Raw genomic sequence first — 19,890 nt, forward strand, 5'->3', positions numbered from 1 at the left:
ATGGCCAATCAGGGCCTGGGTAATGTTTTTAGTAAGGCATGTTTGTTAAAACTAGTTATATTTCCTAATTAATCTAAAGCCTAGTCATGGCTTAAGACAATCCCTGTACTGAAAAAAACACCCCTATAATAGAGACATTCAGTCTCTACAGTGAAAATGATTGTTTGGTGTTTTGATAGCGATTTGTAAAACCATGATTTTACTACAAAAATGAAGAGAAGCTCAGATCTATGGTTAATATAACAAACCCATGGTTATTTTGTGGTAAACAGTTTTTTTATTTGCGGTAATATCTTGGTTAATTTTCAAAAGGGAGACCGTGATTCTTTAGTAGGGAAGAAAATAATGTTTTCTTCTCCCCTTATATCACAGCAGAATGCCATATCTGTGGAGAAAGAATTGGGGTAGCAAGCAAAACTTGTCAATATTGTCATGCCAAAAACTGGAAACAAGAAAAAAACAACTTTCACCCGAATGGAAAACCAGACAGAAAAAAAACAGCACTGTCAACAGTGTTTATGAAGTTTATGATGCTTCAAATCTATTGGTACATTTATGCATTCACACATAAAGTCATAAAATACTAAATAATCACACATCTTTAGCTTACATGCCCTATATTACTGTGTTGCTTTCACATAATTGACTTTTTTAACATTTCAGCTGATATTCATGTTTTGTTGTGTAAGACGGTCCTGAATTTTCAATGAAGTTAACCTCTGAAGTACAGATGTGTGTCTGTGTAATGTATTTTATACAATGTAAAAGTATTGTTATTGAAATCAACATATTTCAGGCACACATGAATGAAGGAGAGATGCTTAATTATGAGAGAAACAAAGATTTCTGCTTTGCAAAATGATTCAGTTTTTCAAAGCGTTCAAAACACCACCCACACTGACAAAACCTGCTGGTCATAATAGTGTAAAAGCAACAAAATCTGTCCAAACATTTTACACTTTATACAAAATAATAGCAAGATTTTTCTAAAAATATGTGTCACCGGGTGACTATGATAGGGCGGAACCAAAAGTGGCGGAGAAAGGTTCCGCCTGAAGATGGTTTCCGCCTGGGCATGACACCATTTTACTTCCTGGTCTCCCTAGCAACACAGATTATGGGCAAACGAGCAACAGGTGTGACAAATTAAGCTGGGAACTCATGATTGGAGGAGGGAATAGAGACAACACACATAAAAAGGCCCAAAGAAGCCCAAACGAGAGAGTTGTTTCGGGCACAAGCTCCTTTATTGCCTAGGGCAGACCTGATCACACACTCCATCCTTAGAGGAGCCGGAGGGCGCCGTTGATCCACGGAAGCGCTTATAGCGCAAGGAGAGAGTGCGGCAGCCAAGAAAGGCGAAAAGGACGGAGCGGTGGAAGTTAAAGGAGCACTGCACCGGAGTGTGCTTTTTGTTGTACTTTGTGAGCCCTGTGTTGCTGCTGTGCAGACTTGTTGTGCCGACCTACACCGATCCCTTTGGGAAGAAAGAGGTTGAAGGCGACTGAGCGAAGAGATTATTGGGCGATTTCACTGGTGAGTGGGCTGGATACAGAGCCATCGAGCGCATTGGTGCAGGATTAGGCTGACAACGAAGTGAGTAGTAGTTGATGTGTGTTTACAAAATATTCAGAGGAAGAGCTGCTTGGTGTGTATTACAAGTGTGTTGAAGGTCCCTGGCCCCACTGTGGAGGGAAGCGTGGGTGAGCCGTGGATTAACCGGAAACACGGGCAGGGAAATCAGCTGGGAAACCGTCCGCCATTCATCGTCTGGCCCTGCGGGTAAAGGAAGCGTGGGTGGGCCGAAGAGGTAACCAGGAACATACAGGGGCTGTGTTGATTATATTTGTGTACCAACCCTTCTTCTCTGTGGCAAGAACAACGCCCAACCAGCCTCACGAGGGGTTTGAGTCCATGCGGTCAAGTCCGTAATTCAAGTGAAGTGTGTGCAGAGTGCTGTGGGTGAGTTGTGATTATTATTGGCGTTTACACTAAAGCTTGCTGTGTGTGCTGTGCTTGTAGTGACCAAAGCCGCCCTGGCCCCGGACAGATCGTGAGAAGACAAGAACTCGTTGCGGCTTGAGTCCCATGAGAAGAGAAAACTAAACTTGTTATCCCCTGTGTGTTAGCGAGAGCCGCGCCAATCCAGAAAGCAGGCAGTGGCGAAGTCCAGCGGTATATCAGAGTGAGTAGCGGTCAAAGTGCACTGTACGGATCGAGGGTCGTTGTTGTGTGTAGATCTGTCTAGCAGGAAACCTCTGTGTGCGCGGAGCCTCATCGAGAGTTCGCCCCCAGCTCACGACCCCTGTCATTAAAAAGGAGGGGGAGCCAGGGAAGCGTTCGGCTCCGTGTCACCCGACCCATCAGTCCCCACGACACCCAAGAAGCTTAAGTGGACGGGTGAAGGTATACTGTGTATGGACGCTGCTGCGAAAACCCACTGTCTGCAGAAGTGAACGAAAAGCCCAAGTCTTGTGAGTAACTTACCTTTGTGGTGTGTAACCTACCTTTGCTTACAGCAACGTCTTAAGGAAGAACGAACAGTGTCAATAGGGTGAACCACTTACCTTTGCTCCAGTGAATGCCCCGAAGTGAACGAAAAGCCCAAGTCTTGTGAGTAACTTACCTTTGTGGTGTGTAACCTACCTTTGCTTACTGCAACGTCTTAAGGAAGAACGAACAGTGTCAATAGTGTGAACCACTTACCTTTGTTCCAGTGTATACCCCGAAGTGAATGAAACGCCAAGGCTTGTGAGTAACTTACCTCGGTGGTGTGTAATCTACCTCTGCTTACAGCAACCACTGGATGAAGAACGAGCAGCCTCGGTAGTGGGAGTACTCACCTCTGGTCACTGGCTCGCCCCTGTGGAACGTGGAAGACCCCCAAGGGACCAGCGAAGTCCCAGCAGAGAGACCTAAGGTCGAGAGAGAGACAGAAGGAATTAGGCAAGTAGCGACCCAGTACTGAACCAAGCCACTAATTGTGTTCTCCCTGTTCTGCCTCCAGGAAGAAGCGGAGGGGGCCACGGATTGAAGAATAAAACTGGAAAGGAGTCCTAGCCCCGCTCCATGGTCCAAATTGCCCTGGAGGCGAGAAGAAGAAACTTGTTTTAAACTGCCCTTCCCCCTTTTCCCCTGCTTTTAAATATTTAAATAAAGTTATATTTTTAATTATAGTATACTTGTCTGTCTGGTCATTGGGGTGGTCTTGGGAACCTCCTCGAGGTGGAAACTAGAGAGGGGCGTGACCCTTTAGCTATCTCTGGTCCGCTCCGGCCTGTGACAACAGCAAATTAAGTGTCATGCATGTTGAAATTACTATGGAAATAAATATTAACCTATATTTGATCAAATACTAATACATAATGTCTAAATGAGTCCATAGCACAGTATTTGCATTAGTATTAACTTCTCGGTTACGTATGTAACCCTCGTTGCCCTGGCAAGCACCACATTTTCTTCAGAACATGTACCTATCTAGTTGTTGTTTTCTCTTCTTGTTCATCTTTGGGTTCAGTGATTGTGTTATTTCATTAACTACAACACTGCTTCAGTGTGACTTTATTATATACTATGTTGTGTGCACTCATGTAGACACTGAGCAGTAAAATAAACCTGACAGCCGTTGTTGTAGTTTGCTGTTTTTACTGTAGCTGTCAATAGTGTTACCAGTATCTTACTGTAAACAGCTTATAAGGTCTAACAGTGCACCTGAAAGACTGTTGAGATCTTGTTTTAGGGGTTGTTTAAGTAAAGGGATGTGCAGACTGAAGAATTCTTGGTTTGTTCATTTTAAAGCATGCAAGACTTTATTTATTTACTTTAACATCTATACAGTTATTATAACTAATATTGTTTCTTCCTTGTAAAAATGTTATATACCAGTAACTTTGTTATATTCTGTGTATAAATATTTCCACATTAAGACAATCTTGTAATTATTTTACTGTTTATGCCTCTTTTTTACTGTACAACTATCAAAAATTGTTTTGTGTCTGTTTTTCTTAAACAGAGTCAGTAAAAGATTACTTCTTTGATTGGTTCTTCAGCATCATGGCAAGCTGCTCAGATCTTTTGCAGACTCAACAGATTCAGAAGATCATGAATGATAAAAACATATCTGAAGTCTGGATTGGTCTGTTCAGCGACTTATGGGAGTGGTCAGATCAGAGTGACTCTGGATTCAGAAACTGGAGGTCTCGGTACCTGATAATATTGGTGGTTCTGAAGATTGTGCAGAGGTTGTGCAGCTCAGGGTCAGTGAAATGATGTGCCTTGCAGTATCTCTCTGACCTTTGTGTGTCATGAAGGCGAGTAATAAAAGTCAATGTGTGTTTGATGACAGAAGTTTCTTCATGATTAAAATGATCTCAGTTCAGTGTTTGTGGTGTATGTTTGTTTTGATCTGATGTGTAGTTTGTGTTTGTTGTGTGTTCAGATAATCTGATATTGATCCAGATGAATCTGAGCTGGTCTGAAGCTCTGAGATACTGCAGAGAGAATCATGTGGATCTGGTTTCAGTTGATTCAGAGGAGATTCAGTTCATGGTGACTAAAGTGATTCATCAGTCCTCTACTGACGCTGTGTGGATGGGGTTACACTATTACTGCCAAATGAACCTCTGGATCTGGATACGAGGAGAGGCCGTGTGCTATCAGAATTGGGCTTCAGGGAACGAAACAAAACTGATGAACTGCAACACTGAACACAGAGCTGGAGCAGTTCAGTCTGGAGGAGATCATCACACAGCTCCCCTGCAAGTAAGCCTACAATGGCCCTTTATGGGCCCACTTAGGGCTAGTCTAAGGGCCCCGCGCAGGTTTGCTCATTGGCAAAATGTGGCCCTTTAGCGCTGGCCCTGCGCAGGCAGCCCTCACTTAGCCCCCAGGAAGCCCTCATACAGAAAAATCCCCAGAGTTAAATGAACACTGCTGGATGTATATATTGTCCCATCTTACAGAGTGTTAAAAAGTAACAATGAAGCAGAATTAAAAGCTCTGTTATCCTCTTTCTCAACATCTCTGTCTGATATCTAAAATTGCATTTCACATCTTGTAGAGTCATTTTCTTAACTTATGTTAAGATGTTGGCTGTTTCATTTAAAGTCACCATAATTGTGATCAGTGGTTGTTTTAATTGGACTTTGACTCTTGACCATTGGCTTGTTAGTGTTTTCTAACTGCTATATCTAAGTGTGTTTAAAACACATGTTATAGCAAAAAAAGGCAGTTGTAGTTGAATATTGCTGGTTGATACATAAACATTGTCAAACATAATCATTTAATGAACAGATTTATTAATATAGTTTTACCCCCTCATCAGAAGCATCCTTTTCTGTTAATAATGAAATACTACATTGTAAGGTCCAGAACTCTCATAGCAGTTTATCATTCTGAAGGATTTTGATAGTGTGCACATAAACATTAACCACTGCACAACATAGATGCACAGACATCAAGAATCAGAGTATGAATCTCAACAATGGTGACAAAGAAAATGGTAAAAAAGGTCATTATTTATTCATGCCGCAGTGCATTCTGGGAGTTCTGGATGAGATTTGTAATTTGTTGATACCCAGCATGCATTGCAGCATGAAGCTTTTCGTTTTATTGTCACCATCATTGTGATTCATACTCTGATTCTTGGTGTTTGTGTGTCTACATTGAAGAGCAGTTAATTTAAGTGTCAGTGTTTCAAAATTCTTCAGAAGGACAAACTGCTGAGAGAGAGCTTGATCTCATACTGTAATATCACATTGTCAGAGAAAGATCCTTCTGTTAAGTGTGCAAACAATAAATTAATACATAAGTTTTTATATGATGATGTTCAGACTTTATTTACTGAACTGACCACCACCAAATGATCGCATGCTGCTATAACAAACATGTCTTAAACACACAAAGTTATAGCAATCAAGAGACTGAATAGGGCAGGAGTCAAGAGTCAGGTTTAACTGGATCAGACACTGATCACAATGGGGGTGACTTTGAATGAAACAAAATCTGGACCTAAAGTAAGAAAATGACTCTACAAGATGTAAAATGCAATTTTAGGTTTCAGACAGAGATGGTGAGAGAGAGAGGATAACAGCGGTTTCAATTCTGCTTCATTGTTGCTTTTTGGCACTCTGTGGGATGGGACAGTGTGTACATCCAGCGGTGTTCATTTAACTCTGGGGATTTCTCTATGTGAGGGCTTCCTGGGGGCTAAGTGAGGGCTGCCCATGCAGGGCCAGCGCTAAGGGGCCAACGTTTCGCCAGTGAGCAAACCTGTGCGGGGCCCTTAGGCTATGCCCATACAGGCACATCGTAAGCTTACTTGCAGGGTCCTCTTTGCCTCCACTGATCCCAACCAGCCTCCCTCTCCCTTCTCATCATGTATTCGCTGTAAGAGTTGATTTGGGCCCTTATTTATTGTGGTGCACTGTAAAACTCAACTCAAACCATTTAAGTAAACCGGTTGCATTAGTTATAAAACACATAAATTTAAGTACTGTGAACTTGAGTCATGTGCAATTATGCACTTATATTTAATGCATAACTGCATTTGACTCAAAGTTCACAGTACTCAAATGTAGGTGTTTTAAAACTAATGCAACCGGTTTACTTAAATGGTTTGAGTTGAGTTAACTTTTAGGTTTTACAGTGTGTCTGACTGGATTGGAGCTTATAGTGCTTTTATATCATCTTATATTTTGCTTTAAAGAGAGGGGCTTCTAGTTGTGATTAATATTTTTTATCATTGTTGTACCTGATAGGGACTTTACATTGCAAAAAATGACTTTCTTACTTTGTATTTTTGTCTTGTTTTCAGTACAAATATACAAAAATTCTTAAATCAAGATTAATTTTCTTGTAAAATGAGTAAATGAGTAAAATTACATAAGAAAAAAAGTGTAGTTTGAAGTGAATTTGTGCATAAAACAAGCAAAAAAATCTGCCAATAAGGTAAGAAATTCAGTGTTTAAAGTGTTCAAAGATTTTGTTTCCTTATCCCATTATATCCAAAGTATATTATTTTTGGCTTTTCACACAATCATTTTATACACAGAATCAGCATTCAGCAGCGTACTGCAAACAGAGTATGTGTGAAAGCACAACGGGTGCTTGACAAATCCGACCGCATACATACTGCAATAAACAGGTTCCACTTATATTTTTTAAATCCTAGACATGGTTGGACCTGCTGAATGGGTTGAGCACTTTTATATACTGTGTTGAGCAGAGAGGCTGCACAGTTTGACCAGCGGGAAGCAGACGCACATCAGGCTGCTAGACGATGTTGCCATTATAACTCGAAGTATAACTATTTTTAGACCGGCCCTCGAGCCTCAAAACACTACCGAAAAGTCCTGACTCTCCCAATTGCCACTCCGCTACTGATCTCAGTAAACTATCAGTTTATACAGTATATGTGTGGACTTAACCTTGAGAGCTGACATAAAGTTCAGGTAGAAAAACAAAGATTTGTTCAAGAACACAAAGTGCATTTATCTATCTAGTGTGAATATTAAACAATCAACAGTTCAACGTTTCAGTCATAAGAGCTTCATAAACATTTATATTTCACATAAACTCCAGCTAAAGCGCTGTTCATTCTCAATAAGAGCTTTTGTAGACGTATGACAGAAATAAAGTCAAACTTGTTTCTAAGAAGTGTAGATGGTTATGGTTCATGTGGAGTTGTTTAATCCTCCTCTTGTTTTTTCCTACTGCCATGCCGCCAGTGGTGGCTGGTCAATAGGGGGACGGTGGGGTGCGGCCCCCCTAAAATTGACCAGAGAGGAAAGCTACTTCAACATGTTACAAAAAAGTTAAATATATATAATGCAAATTAATACAAAATAAAATTTAGTTGTACTATTTCACTGTTAGTCATTTTATCATTTATTTAAAAAAAAATAAATATCAAAACTGAGTTTGTTGAGTGTGTGTCATGTTTGTGTGTCTGGAGCGCACCCCTAATGAGTGTCTATGTAGGGCAGTAAAAATGGTAAAAACATGTGACCTGAGGCTGAGCTCTAATTGGCTGGTTTCTTATTCGTCCTCCTGCGCCCCAAACCCTCCCACTTATGTCGTAAGTGAATCAATATTGTTTTTTATGTCTTTGACCTCCTGTGATTGGATCATTCTCAGAGTCTCATAACCACATAGCAGATTGCCATGTAACTGCTAGATACATCACTGGTCAGTGAAAGCAAGTGAAATCCTATGAGATAAAAGAAAATATGATTTTATGCTTACAAAATCACCCTTTTCAAGATGTTTAGGTGAAGAATAAAAAAAGGATTGAGGAGCTTGGACCAGATTGAGCAGCAAGAAGTGATCACGAGTGAGCTTACACTGTCTGCTTTTCCAGCACCTACGGCAAACGGAGTTGGCTAATGTTAGCTGGATGATATGTAAGTCATATTTATTGTTTTCCCTGTTTGCTGTTTGAAAGTCTGCGTGATATACTGCGTAAAGTTGAATTTCAAGTTTGTATTGCCCCCCCCCCCCCCCCCCATTTTTTTAGCAGCAGCTGTCACTCCATGCCGCATTGCTTTGGCTTGCTTGTGCTCCAGATCTGGCAAACATCCCAGGAGAAACACATAAATAGGAACCAAAAACATGCTGAAATTTTAAAACTATTTTAAGTCTAATATAAAAGCTGCTCGTTAACTACTGGCTTTCTAATGCAAATCATTTCTATGCAGTTGGTGTTTCTCCTAAAGCACATACCATAAATACAGATGAAGTTAAACTGATAATAATACTGTCCTGGTTAAACTTAAACTAAATGTGAAACCAATGAGAGCAAATATTCAATCTATCCCTGTCATAATCCTGTCTTCAGGTCACAGTTTATCTCGTTCATAGTGACAGCATTTTGTTCTGGTCTTAGTGTATTTTTGCCAAGTCTGTTTTAGTTAAATTTTTGGACCCTCGCAGGTTTTTGTTTCCTGTTTTTTAATAGTAAAGCTTTTGTGTTGTTTATCCACCACCTGCATCTGGGTTCTAACTCATAACAATCCCATCCAGCAAAAACATCTTGAAAAGACATTAAAGAGACGACTTTCCAGACGTCTCAGAAACATTAAAGGACAAGTTGGGTATTTTACACTTAAAGCCCTGTTTTCAGATTGTTTATGATGAAATAAAACAGTTTTGACCGAAACCCGGACACATGATGCCGGCCCGAGAATTTTCAGTTTCTGTGGTATCACCCCCACAATGGCTGTTTAGGTTAATCTGTTTCTAAAAAAGTTGTATATTAAGCCTGACTGAGATGCTTTTCATCCGTGATGTCTCATTGTCCAGGGGCGTCGCTAGACCCCTTTTACTGGGGCACGTGCCCCAGTGTAAATCTTTTGTGCCCCTGTGTAAATCTCAAGTTTACATTTTAGCAGTTATATTCCTTTACAAAGACAATCGTGGCAAAACGGATCTATATGCAATGAGTTACCCAATTCACTTTTGAGCAGTCGCACTGCCACTGACGCGTGCACGCCCCAATTTATGTCCGCGTCCACGCACCCATACATGTCCGTGCGTGACTGTTTTACCGTGCGCAGCCGTATACAAACACGCGATTGAGTTGGTTTATGAAAACATGACGAGACTAAAGTAAGTTTCTAAATAATAATGAAAATCTTATTTTCACCCGATCATTGACGCATGTGATGAACAGCAGAAATGTTTTGTGCAAAGCAGGAAAACGGAAGCAAAAATGAGAGATGATGAGTTTAAGGGAGTAAAGACACATAACATCTTACCCTGTCAGGGCTCAAACATTAGAGGAAAAATCTCAGGAAAACTTATGTTCAATAGTCTATAAAATTGCATTGTTCACATACAAAAACTGTGTTGTACTGTTCTGTATTTTCAGATATGAAATTAATATTTAGTTCACTAGCTCTAGGTCATTACATAAGCAGTAACTAAGATAGATTGTTTTAGTAGCAGTCATAAAATGAAAATATTCTTAAAAATAAAAAAAGAAGTTATTAATCATTTTTATGCCTTTAAACATGTTGATAATGCTGTATATATGTATATATGAAGATAATACTTAAATATTTTTAAATAAATGTTTGTCTTTCCCATTACTTGTTGCAATGTTGGAATAGTGGGTTAAGCAAAGGAAATTGTAACTTGCACACCGCAGGCTTTCAAGAAAAAAAAAAATAATAATGGGGGGCCCGTGCCCCAGTAGAGCTTTATGTCTAGCAACGCCCCTGTCATTGTCTCTGTCACACACCCCCGGTCTCTCATCCATGTTTCATGCAAACCAGCAGAGGAAAATGAAAGCTATCCTGGAAATACTTTGTACAAGTTCCTTTTGTTAGTCAAGAGCTTCAGGCAAACTTCATTTGAATGATGAACAGAGCTGAATGTGAGGACATTCATGAAAGACATCAATGTAAATATCAACCCTAATATTTGATGTTATCTCTTCTCATTTGACACATGAAAAATTAAGTTAGCATGAAGCTAGCATGATTTAACATGAAGCCAGCATGATTACAAGACCCAAAACCCATGTCTCCACAATGTTCTTGTGCAAAGATATTATCAAAATATAATTTCATACCCTAATACAGTGGTTCTCAACCAGTGGGGCGGGGGCGCCGACACTATCGCGGGGGGCCGCGAGTGACTACAGGATGGGAGGCAAAAAATTAAATCTTGCATTTTTTTATCACTAAACTACTGTCATCAAAAGTTATCATTTTGTATATACATAAATCCTGAAAAAAATTAAAATGTGTTTGGACAAATACCCTCTCATATGTGTTTGTCCTGTACTTATAGCGCGCTTCGGCCACTCCCCTTACATAATTAGACCCCCACCCTGGCGTCTGCCTTGTAATTTAACGCACTTCGGCCAGTGCTAGCATGAACAGACCCCCTTCTGGGCCAGTCGTGCAGACAGCTCCTTTAATAAGACCTTCACCTGCGTCATGGCCGTCTGTCACACTTGTATGGATATAACGTTAAGGTTATTTCCTTGGCATCTACTTTGTGTGATACACAAACCACAGCGGCTGGCCTAGCATAACATATGCTCGCCTCAGGCACTACCGCGTGACATCCCCGCCGTGGGCACCCTACGCGCACATTTCGGCCACGTCACTACGCGAGCTGTTTACACGGACCTGCTATTCTTCAGACGTACTGAGGGGGGCAGCAATACACCATTAACGTGTCTAAGCTGCCGCAAAATTATACAAGAATAAACGTTACGTATACAGAGAGTTATACTTGTGCCTGTGATCCAGGCTACATTTATTGCTCTTCGTATGATCAGTGGTGGTACCGCATCACACACCACACACACATTCACGCCCCCCATCTGTTTCGGGTGACGACGGGAATATGTGTTGGCTATGTTTAATGATTTCAGATGTTGTGTCCAATGGCCGCTGACTTTTATGAGTTATGTCCCCAACTATACCAACAGAGGATTACTATCGTGCCTTACACATCCTTGCAGTGTTCAGGCAATATCTCACTACAACACAGGTATCTGACTCCCTGCGTTGCACTTTGTATGTAACACGTTGTGCTCGGCCAAGTGCCAGCGGTTATGTGTAGCCCCAATTGGGTTTTGCTGCTTATACACACAACATAAGTAAGGAGAGTGAGCCTTCCTACTAGACGCCCCTCTTTACGCAGCGCCGGTAATGGTGTTAAGCAATGACTACGACCCGGTGCACTGTCATAGCTTAATACCAGCAAATACTCTGCGCGGATATGCTTGCTCTGCCCACGTTGGGCTTGGCCTAGCCGTTGCTGTGGTACTGTTACAGGTTTCTTATCGGCTGTAGGGCTACAATAAGACTTACATGCAGCCAGTGGCTGTATGCATTCTGTTCAGAATGAGCTTCTGATTGAGTCCCTGGAGATTCAGGCATCCAATCTACTTTGCGTTGGCTTACACAGACTGGGCGGGGATTGTGCACCGACTCAGCTAAGCATTGCGGCGCATGGACTTGAGTAAGCTCCACTGGAGCTGCTCTTCGCTGTTCTCACGGCGTGTTTGAATACATCTCCCATAGCATCAGCGGACGCAATGTCGAGTGACCGCTCTCGAAAGGGAACGTCTCGGTTACTATCGTAACCTCGGTTCCCTGAGAGACGGGAACGAGACATTGCGTAAGCCGCTGTGTCACTGCTCAGATCAGCTCTACTGTTCGTTCAGTCGAAAGAATCTGAGTATTTTGCCACCTAAACAGGCTATATAGCACCGGAAGTCCCGCCCCTATATGCTGTCATGGGCGGCATTGGCCAGTACACTGGCGTTGTTTAATAAAAGCTTCAGAGAAACCGGAAGAGGGAGGAGTTTCCCATAGCGCCAGCGGACGCAATGTCTCGTTCCCGTCTCTCAGGGAACCGAGGTTACGATAGTAACCGAGACGTTTTATTAAACGAGTCATTGAGTCGTTCATTCAAGCGATTCGTTCAAACGGCCGATTCATCAAGAATAAGACGAATGTTTGTGAACGGGTCATTGAATCTTTGACTCAACCGATTCGTTCAAATCACTGAATCATTCAAACCACAATTGGGTGTTGCTGTGAGACGCACTATGCTGTGATTTTTTGTTTGGATTCATCAGATCTATTTTCGTTGCTAAAATAGACCAAAACAGTCAATATTTCGTCTAAAATGTAAGTGATTTGAACTGTAAAACCCAAGTGTAGGCCTACTTCTTATGAAGTTATTTACTGTTTGTTGTCTTGTAACCATATCAAAATATGACTGAAAAGACAAGATCAGGGCTGTTTTCTTAGTGTTTGACATCTAGATGCAATTGTTGTACACCATCTTAACAAACTATTACGTTTATTAATGACTAACTTCTAAAAAGAAAATGTTGTCTTTGTAAAGAATACGCAGCCACGCTCACACAAACATGTTTAAATACATTTATATTGTTAATTAATAACAATAAATTGTTGTTGTAACAGCAATATCTCCAAGTTTTGTTTTTCAATGTAAAAATGTCATGATTTGACAATGCAAAGAGAGTAACGCCACCTTTTCCCCCCATTTCAAGCACTGATTATAACACAAACATAACCTTTTTTTGTCAAAATTGAGACAAATCCAGCGACTTTTACTGGTGTTTTTGAGACATTTGTGGTGTTTGGAGACTCGAAAGCACGAATGACTCTGCAGTTAGACCTGCGAGTGCCGTGAGCCTCTCCCGTCCAAAACTTGCAGGCGGCCGCTCAGTCTCTCAATGTACTGTAAATGTCGCCAAACAAGTGCTGCCCTGACAGCCTGTTAGACTAATAATTTGAATAAGAAATCATTTGTATTGCGTATATTGGCGAACGCGGCCATCCGCGTGGAGTATACTTGGAAAGCTGCAGTCAGAGCAAAGAGGAGACACACACCCCTCCGCGTCCAGGTGGCAAATGAATTGTGTATGGCCGCCGCCGTTCCCGTCCTTTACAACAAAACCCCAACAGTCTTTTTAAAGACTAATCCCACTTTTTTTTTTTAAGATTAGATCAAATCTCAGCCCTAGCCAGTATTTTTTTAAACTGCTATACGAAAGACTGAGTTACGATCGTTATTTATTAAAATAAAATCTGAATTGTCTGCAAAATAATTATTTTGTTTTTTGGTTTTATAAAAGATTGTGCCTAAGTCCCGCTGATTAGCCCCTGTCCCCCGATACGTCTCTCAACATAGCCACACACACGAACACTTATTGCCTACACTTTAATATTGAAAACACATAACAAAAATGGATGAGGCATTCCTGCAGTTTGGGTTTACAGTAACGGCTGAAATGAGACCTCAGTGTGTCTATCTATCAATCTGTCACACCCCGGGGCGGACCCAAATAGACTAAAGGGTCACACCCCTCTTAACTCTTCCACCTCGAGGAGTTTCCCAAGACCACCCCAATGACCAGACAGACGAGTATACTATAATTAAAACAAACTTTATTAAATATTTAAAAAGGGGGAAGGGAAAAAGGGAAATTTAAAACTAATGTGGCTCTTCTTTGCCTCCAGGGCCACTTGGGGAAAAGACTGGGGACCGGGGCTCTGGCCCAGCAATCCGTGGCGCGCTCCGCTTCTCCTGGAGGCAGAATCAAACACAGTCAGACCAGGGTAAGTACTCCTTTGCTACTCACAGTACTGGGGGATCCTCGTTCCCACACAGAGCTTCACTGATGCAGGTAGGTAGTTGCTCTAAGCACAGCACAAGTTTATCCCACAGGTTGCGTTACTCACAGCGCCGGGGGATCCTCGTTCCCACACAGAGCTTCACTGGTTCAGGTCGATAGTTGCTATAAGCACAATACAGGTTTAGTTCACAGGTGGCGTTACTCACAATGCCGGGGGATCCTCGTTCCCACACAGAGCTCCACTAGTTCAGGTAGGTAGTTGCTATAAGCACAGCACAGGTTTATTTCACAGGTTGCATTACTCACAGTGCCGGGGGATCCTCGTTCCCACACAAAGCTTCACTGGTGCAGGTATGTAGTTGCTATGAGCACAGACAAGGTTATTTCACAGGTTGCGTTACTCACAGTGCCGGGGGATCCTCGTTCCCACACAAAGCTTCACTGGTTTCAGGTAGGTAGTTGCTATAAGCACAGAACAGGTTTATTTCACAGGTTGCGTTACTCACAGTGCCGGGGGATCCTCGTTCCCACACAAAGCTTCACTGGTGCAGGTAGGTAGTTGCTATAAGCACAGAACAAGTTTATTTCACAGGTTGCGTTACTCACAGTGCCGGGGGATCCTCGTTCCCACACAAAGCTTCACTGGTTTCAGGTAGGTAGCTGCTATAAGCACAGAACAGGTTTATTTCACAGGTTACGTTACTCACGGTGCCGGGGGATCCTCGTTCCCACACAGAGCTTCACTGGTTCAGGTAGATAGTTGCTATATACAGTGGATTTCGCTACAGTGTCAGTGTACCGTATTCCTTCGCCCCTCCAGTTTGGCTGTCCGGGCGTCGTAGGGACTAGTGGGTCCGATGACCGGAGCCGAACGCTTCCCAAACTCCCCCTCCTTCTTCCACGACCGGGGTCACGAGCTGGGGCGAACTTTCGTCGAGGCTCCGCTCACCACAAGCTTCTGTTGAAGAGGTCAGTACACACACCGTTACGACCCACAATCCGCACGGTACACACTTGATGGCACTCACTGTGTTTTACCACTGTCTGCTCTGTGTACAAACGAAGCTCTCGTTGTCACACCCCGGGCACAGGGCTTGGTTTTCTCTCTCCCCGTAGGACTCAGGCCACAACGGATGTCGTCATCTCGTGACTCGTCGGAGGCTAGGCAGTTTGAACGCTACAAGCACAGCATACACACAGCAAGTAAAGCGTAAACACCATCAATCAGTGAAACTCACCCACAGCACTCTTATACAATTTCACGTGAATTTTAGATCGTCCTTGCCACCTGACTAATACGACATCGAGAGGATGGTTGGGTAACAACTGGATCACAAATGAGGGAGAGATATGTGATGTTCACAGGCAAGGCGTGTTGATTATCACTCCCCTGGCTCACCTGAACTTCCTTTTTCCCACAGGGCCACTGACTTACTGGTGAACGGTGCTTCGTCCGTGCTTCCGGTCAACCCGCGGCTCACCCACGCTTTCCTCTCCAGTGGGTCCAGGGACCTCAAGAAACACAAAAAGCACACACCAGGACAACTCGTCATAAAAGTTATGTACAGATAAGTACCACCACGGTTACTCACGCTTTGTTTCCAATAACCTCGGTTCACTTCGCTCTTGATGGCTCTGTGTCCACTCTTTCTCACTGAAACTCCACAATATTCCTTCGTCAGCTGATTGTCTCTTCCTCTCTTCCCCAGGAGAGCGATCCGACCAGCGTGGTCCGTCTGCAAAGCAGCAACACAGCGTACACAAAGTATACCACCAGCACCCCGTTTGAAGTCTTCAAAGGTGTTTTTATACACTGACTCTTCTCCTTGTCAGCCTATTAGCAACCGCTGTGTAAATTATCCCCACCTGCGCGCCATCAGGCTTAATTTTGACTTTGGGGAAACCCCGGAAATGAAATGTGGAAGACGGGTTCCGCCCGTCGTCGGTTCACCCAAGGATGTGGAAGACGGGTTCCGCCCGTCGTTGGTTCAAAACATCACCTGTGACATATCTATATATCTATCTATCTATCTATCTATCTATCTATCTATCTATCTATCTATCTATCTATCTATCTATCTATCGGTGTGAGGGGGGCCCGACAGCAATGAACCTGCTTTGGGGGGGCCCAGCTTGTAAAAGGTTGAGAACCCCTGCCCTAATATATAAAGTTTCAGCTGTGGTCGCCTTTTTATTTTTTCAAACTCGACCGGGTTCAACCAATCACATTCCCCATGAGCACACATGCATAGAAGAGTGATGATGGAGCTAAACAGGTACAGGTGGAAGTAGACTAATTAGGCAACATATCCTCTAACCCGTTGTCCATTCCCTCAAATACGACCAATAGAGGCGTTTACTCAATTAGCCCCATATTGGTCATATTTGAGGGAATGGAAAAATGACCAAAACAGTTGTATGGGTAGAGGAGCTATTCTTCCTAAGTGCTAGGACACTACTGTATATTTCAACATTTGATAGAGACATGAGAAGAAATAGATGCTGAGTCAAATGTGTACTGTATGATCCAATCAAGTGTTCACGGATAAGATAACTTTACTGTTTTTTTTATAATAAGGGATGACAGAGATTGAAAAATCACTCCACTGGTGAGAAACATTGTGATTATGTGAATAATGTGAGCGATGTATTGAAGGTAAAAAAATATTCAAAGAGTTATCTAAAAACTAACATTGCTGTTTGAGTCATTCTCCCTCAGGTCTATCATAATGTGATTGTTTCAGCTGGCTTTTATTTAAGTAAGGACACCTGTGGGGTTAAGACCGTTTTTATGATGTTTTGTAATACCACTTTCCTATCTGCAGTTAAAGGATTAGTCCATTTTCTTAAAATAAAAATCCAGATAATTTACTCACCACCATGTCATCCAAAATGTTGATGTCTTGCTTTGTTCGGTCGAGAGGAGGTTGTGTTTTTTGAGGAAAACATTGCAGAGTTTTTCTAGTTTTGATGGACTTTAATAGAACCCAACATTTAATACTTAACTCAACACTTAACAGTTTTTTTCAACGGAGTTTCGAAGGACTATAAACGATCCCAAACGAGGCATAAGGGTCTTATCTAGCGAAACGATTGTCATTTTTGACAGGAAAAGTGAAAAATATATACTTTTAAACCACAGCTTTTCGTCAAGGTCCAGTCCAGCGCGATCTAACGTAAATGCGTAATGACGTAGGGAGGTCACGTGTTACATATCTAAAACGCACATTTGCGGACCATTTTAAACAATAAACTGCCAAAAAGACATTAATTAGTATCATTCGACATACAACAACGTCGGAACGGTCCTCTTTCTCAACACATGTAAACACTGGGGCGGAGATTCGCGTTCGTCCACTGTGACCTCTTGACGTGATGACGTATTGCGGTGACGTAGTGGGGTCAGCTGGCGCATCACGACCGGATCTACACGACGAGAAGTTGTGCTTTAAAAGTGTACACTTGTCATTTTTCCTGTCAAAAATGACAATCGCCTCGCTAGATAAGACCCTTATGCCTTGTTTGGGATTGTTTATAGTCCTTTGAAACTCCGTTGAAAAAAACTGTTAAGTGTTGAATTAAGTATTAAATGTTGGGTTCTACTAAAGTCCATCAAAATGAGAAAAATTCTGCAATGTTTTCTTCAAAAAACATAATTTCTTCTCGACTGAACAAAGAAAGACATCAATATTTTGGATGACATGGTGGTGAGTAAATGATCTGGATTTTTCTTTTAGGAAAATGGACTAATCCTTTAAGACAAAATAATGCATTTAGGAATGTTAATCTGTAATTTGTAACCAAACATTTAAGATAAGATTTTAAAGTTCATTTTTTTCTACGCCCTCTGGGGTACAACTTACACTCCAATGTGATCCATAAGCGGCCCTATGATTCATTAAATTTCAATGTTCAGTCTATGGAATTCTTCGGGTGGTTTTTTGCTCCCCTTTCGGAAACCCTGCACCTGATCACTAATAAAAGTCATAGCAGACGTGTCCTCAATAATCCGGTCGATTTGAGCTCTCTTTCATGGGTATGCGACAAACTGTGCTGAAATAAGAATCAATAAGTATAAGCAATAATAATAGTGATGCTTTTCATAAATGCAAGCACCATTAATAATCTTAGATACAACAACAGTATGTTTTGTCAAGCCAACATAATTAAAGGCATTTTTATATATTTGATTTCTTTGTAAGTATTCGGTCTCCTGTGGTTTACTCTGTTACTACACTTTAATAATCCTGTGTACAGTTTTACTCTCCAATCATCTGTGTTACGTGACAACTTTACCTTTATGTTTTAATATATTTTATTCATTGTGTTGTACTGACATATACTTGTATGATGATATGCAAATAAAGAGAATGAAGTTTTCCACTGTGAATTCTGTTTGTCATCACAAGGACAATAACAAACAAGAAGGAAAAGAAATATGAAAATTAGTCTTTATAATTAAATAAACAAATGATGGGAGGTGTTGAAGATGAGATATAATATAATAACATCTAAACACACAGACAGAGAAACAGAAGATTCAGAAGAGAACACACAAACTCAGAAGTAAGAACTTGATTTACTTTCTCATTCATATTAAAATAATATTTATGATATCACAGTGTTTTATAAGGATTGTGTATTAATGTTTAATGACTATTAATGAAACTTTGTAGGGTTTTGGTACAAACCAGTTTTATTGATAACACCAGACTTTATTTCATATATGTACACAAGTTCTTACATTAACTCATTTAATGGTGATGTTTTATTAAAAATAATATTCAGCATTCAGTGTTTGTCTCATTGTGTTAGTTTATTTATAAGTACAAAGAGATTGAAATGAAAATGTTATGAAGTGATAGTGAGGAGATTGTTTGATTTAGTCTGAGGTTTTGTGAAGGTTGTTTGAAGATTTGTTTATTGTGTTTAAGGTTTGGGCACTAGTTTTAAGAAATGTGTTTTAGTGATTGTGGAAAAACTGTAAACTGATTCTCTCCTATTTCTCTTCTCTTTCATTGTAAGTGTTTAGAGAGAGAAGAGTTTTTTTGAGATTTGTGTTTCAGCTTCTTTTCATACTTGTCCTTGTTTGCATGATTTATTATTTACTTAAAACATCACACAGTCATATATAAACATTCAAAACTTAATTTTTACCACAGCTGGTCTTTTGTTAAACAGAATAAAATCAACATCTGATGTTTTCAATGTGTTTGTTTTTCAGAAATGTCTCAAACTTTATATTTCAGCGTTCTTCTCATCGGTGAGTTTGTGTTTGTAGTAGGGATGCACCGAATCCAGATTTTTTAGGTTCGGCCGAATCCCGAATCCACCGTTTAAGATTCGGCCGAATCCGAAACCGAATACCGAATCCTACTCGCATCCTTTTTCCATTAACACAGTAAAACACATTAATGAAGTAAACAACGTCCACAGCAATGTATTTTTTCATTTTATTTAATTTTAACTGTACATTATGCCAGGATGACAAGTTGGAAAAAATATTTTGACAATAACCATAAGCCTATGCATAATGAAAGCGATGCGTTGCGACACGCTTGGTTTTCCAATAAGCAAGCAGCTCCGCGCTGAAAACTATATTTAACTTTGAGTGAGAAGCTCCGCTCGTCAATGTCAGTTTTCACACGGCCGCCAAATTACAGTGGAGGAGGGGCGGGACATTACCACAGCAACCAACACACAGCTGAAGCGTCACAGCTACCAAGCTTTCTCGGCTGAAAAACAGCTGGCATTTGGCG

General features: G+C 41.2%; 1 protein-coding gene across 1 annotated transcript in view; it reads left to right on the forward strand.

Annotated features, from left to right (window-relative positions):
• Nucleotides 1-19,890, forward strand: part of LOC129431801 (macrophage mannose receptor 1-like) — a 169,149-nt gene continuing 149,259 nt past the window's right edge. Inside the window, exons 1-7 of the mRNA XM_073870604.1 lie at nucleotides 1-19; nucleotides 4,013-4,171; nucleotides 4,439-4,761; nucleotides 14,016-14,114; nucleotides 14,952-15,100; nucleotides 15,553-15,629; nucleotides 19,356-19,394. Of these exons, the coding sequence (XP_073726705.1) occupies nucleotides 1-19; nucleotides 4,013-4,171; nucleotides 4,439-4,761; nucleotides 14,016-14,114; nucleotides 14,952-15,100; nucleotides 15,553-15,629; nucleotides 19,356-19,394 (865 nt within the window). The remainder of the gene's footprint in view (nucleotides 20-4,012; nucleotides 4,172-4,438; nucleotides 4,762-14,015; nucleotides 14,115-14,951; nucleotides 15,101-15,552; nucleotides 15,630-19,355; nucleotides 19,395-19,890) is intronic.

This window comes from Misgurnus anguillicaudatus, chromosome 1 (assembly GCF_027580225.2).
Source record: "Misgurnus anguillicaudatus chromosome 1, ASM2758022v2, whole genome shotgun sequence".
NCBI lineage: Eukaryota > Metazoa > Chordata > Actinopteri > Cypriniformes > Cobitidae > Misgurnus > Misgurnus anguillicaudatus.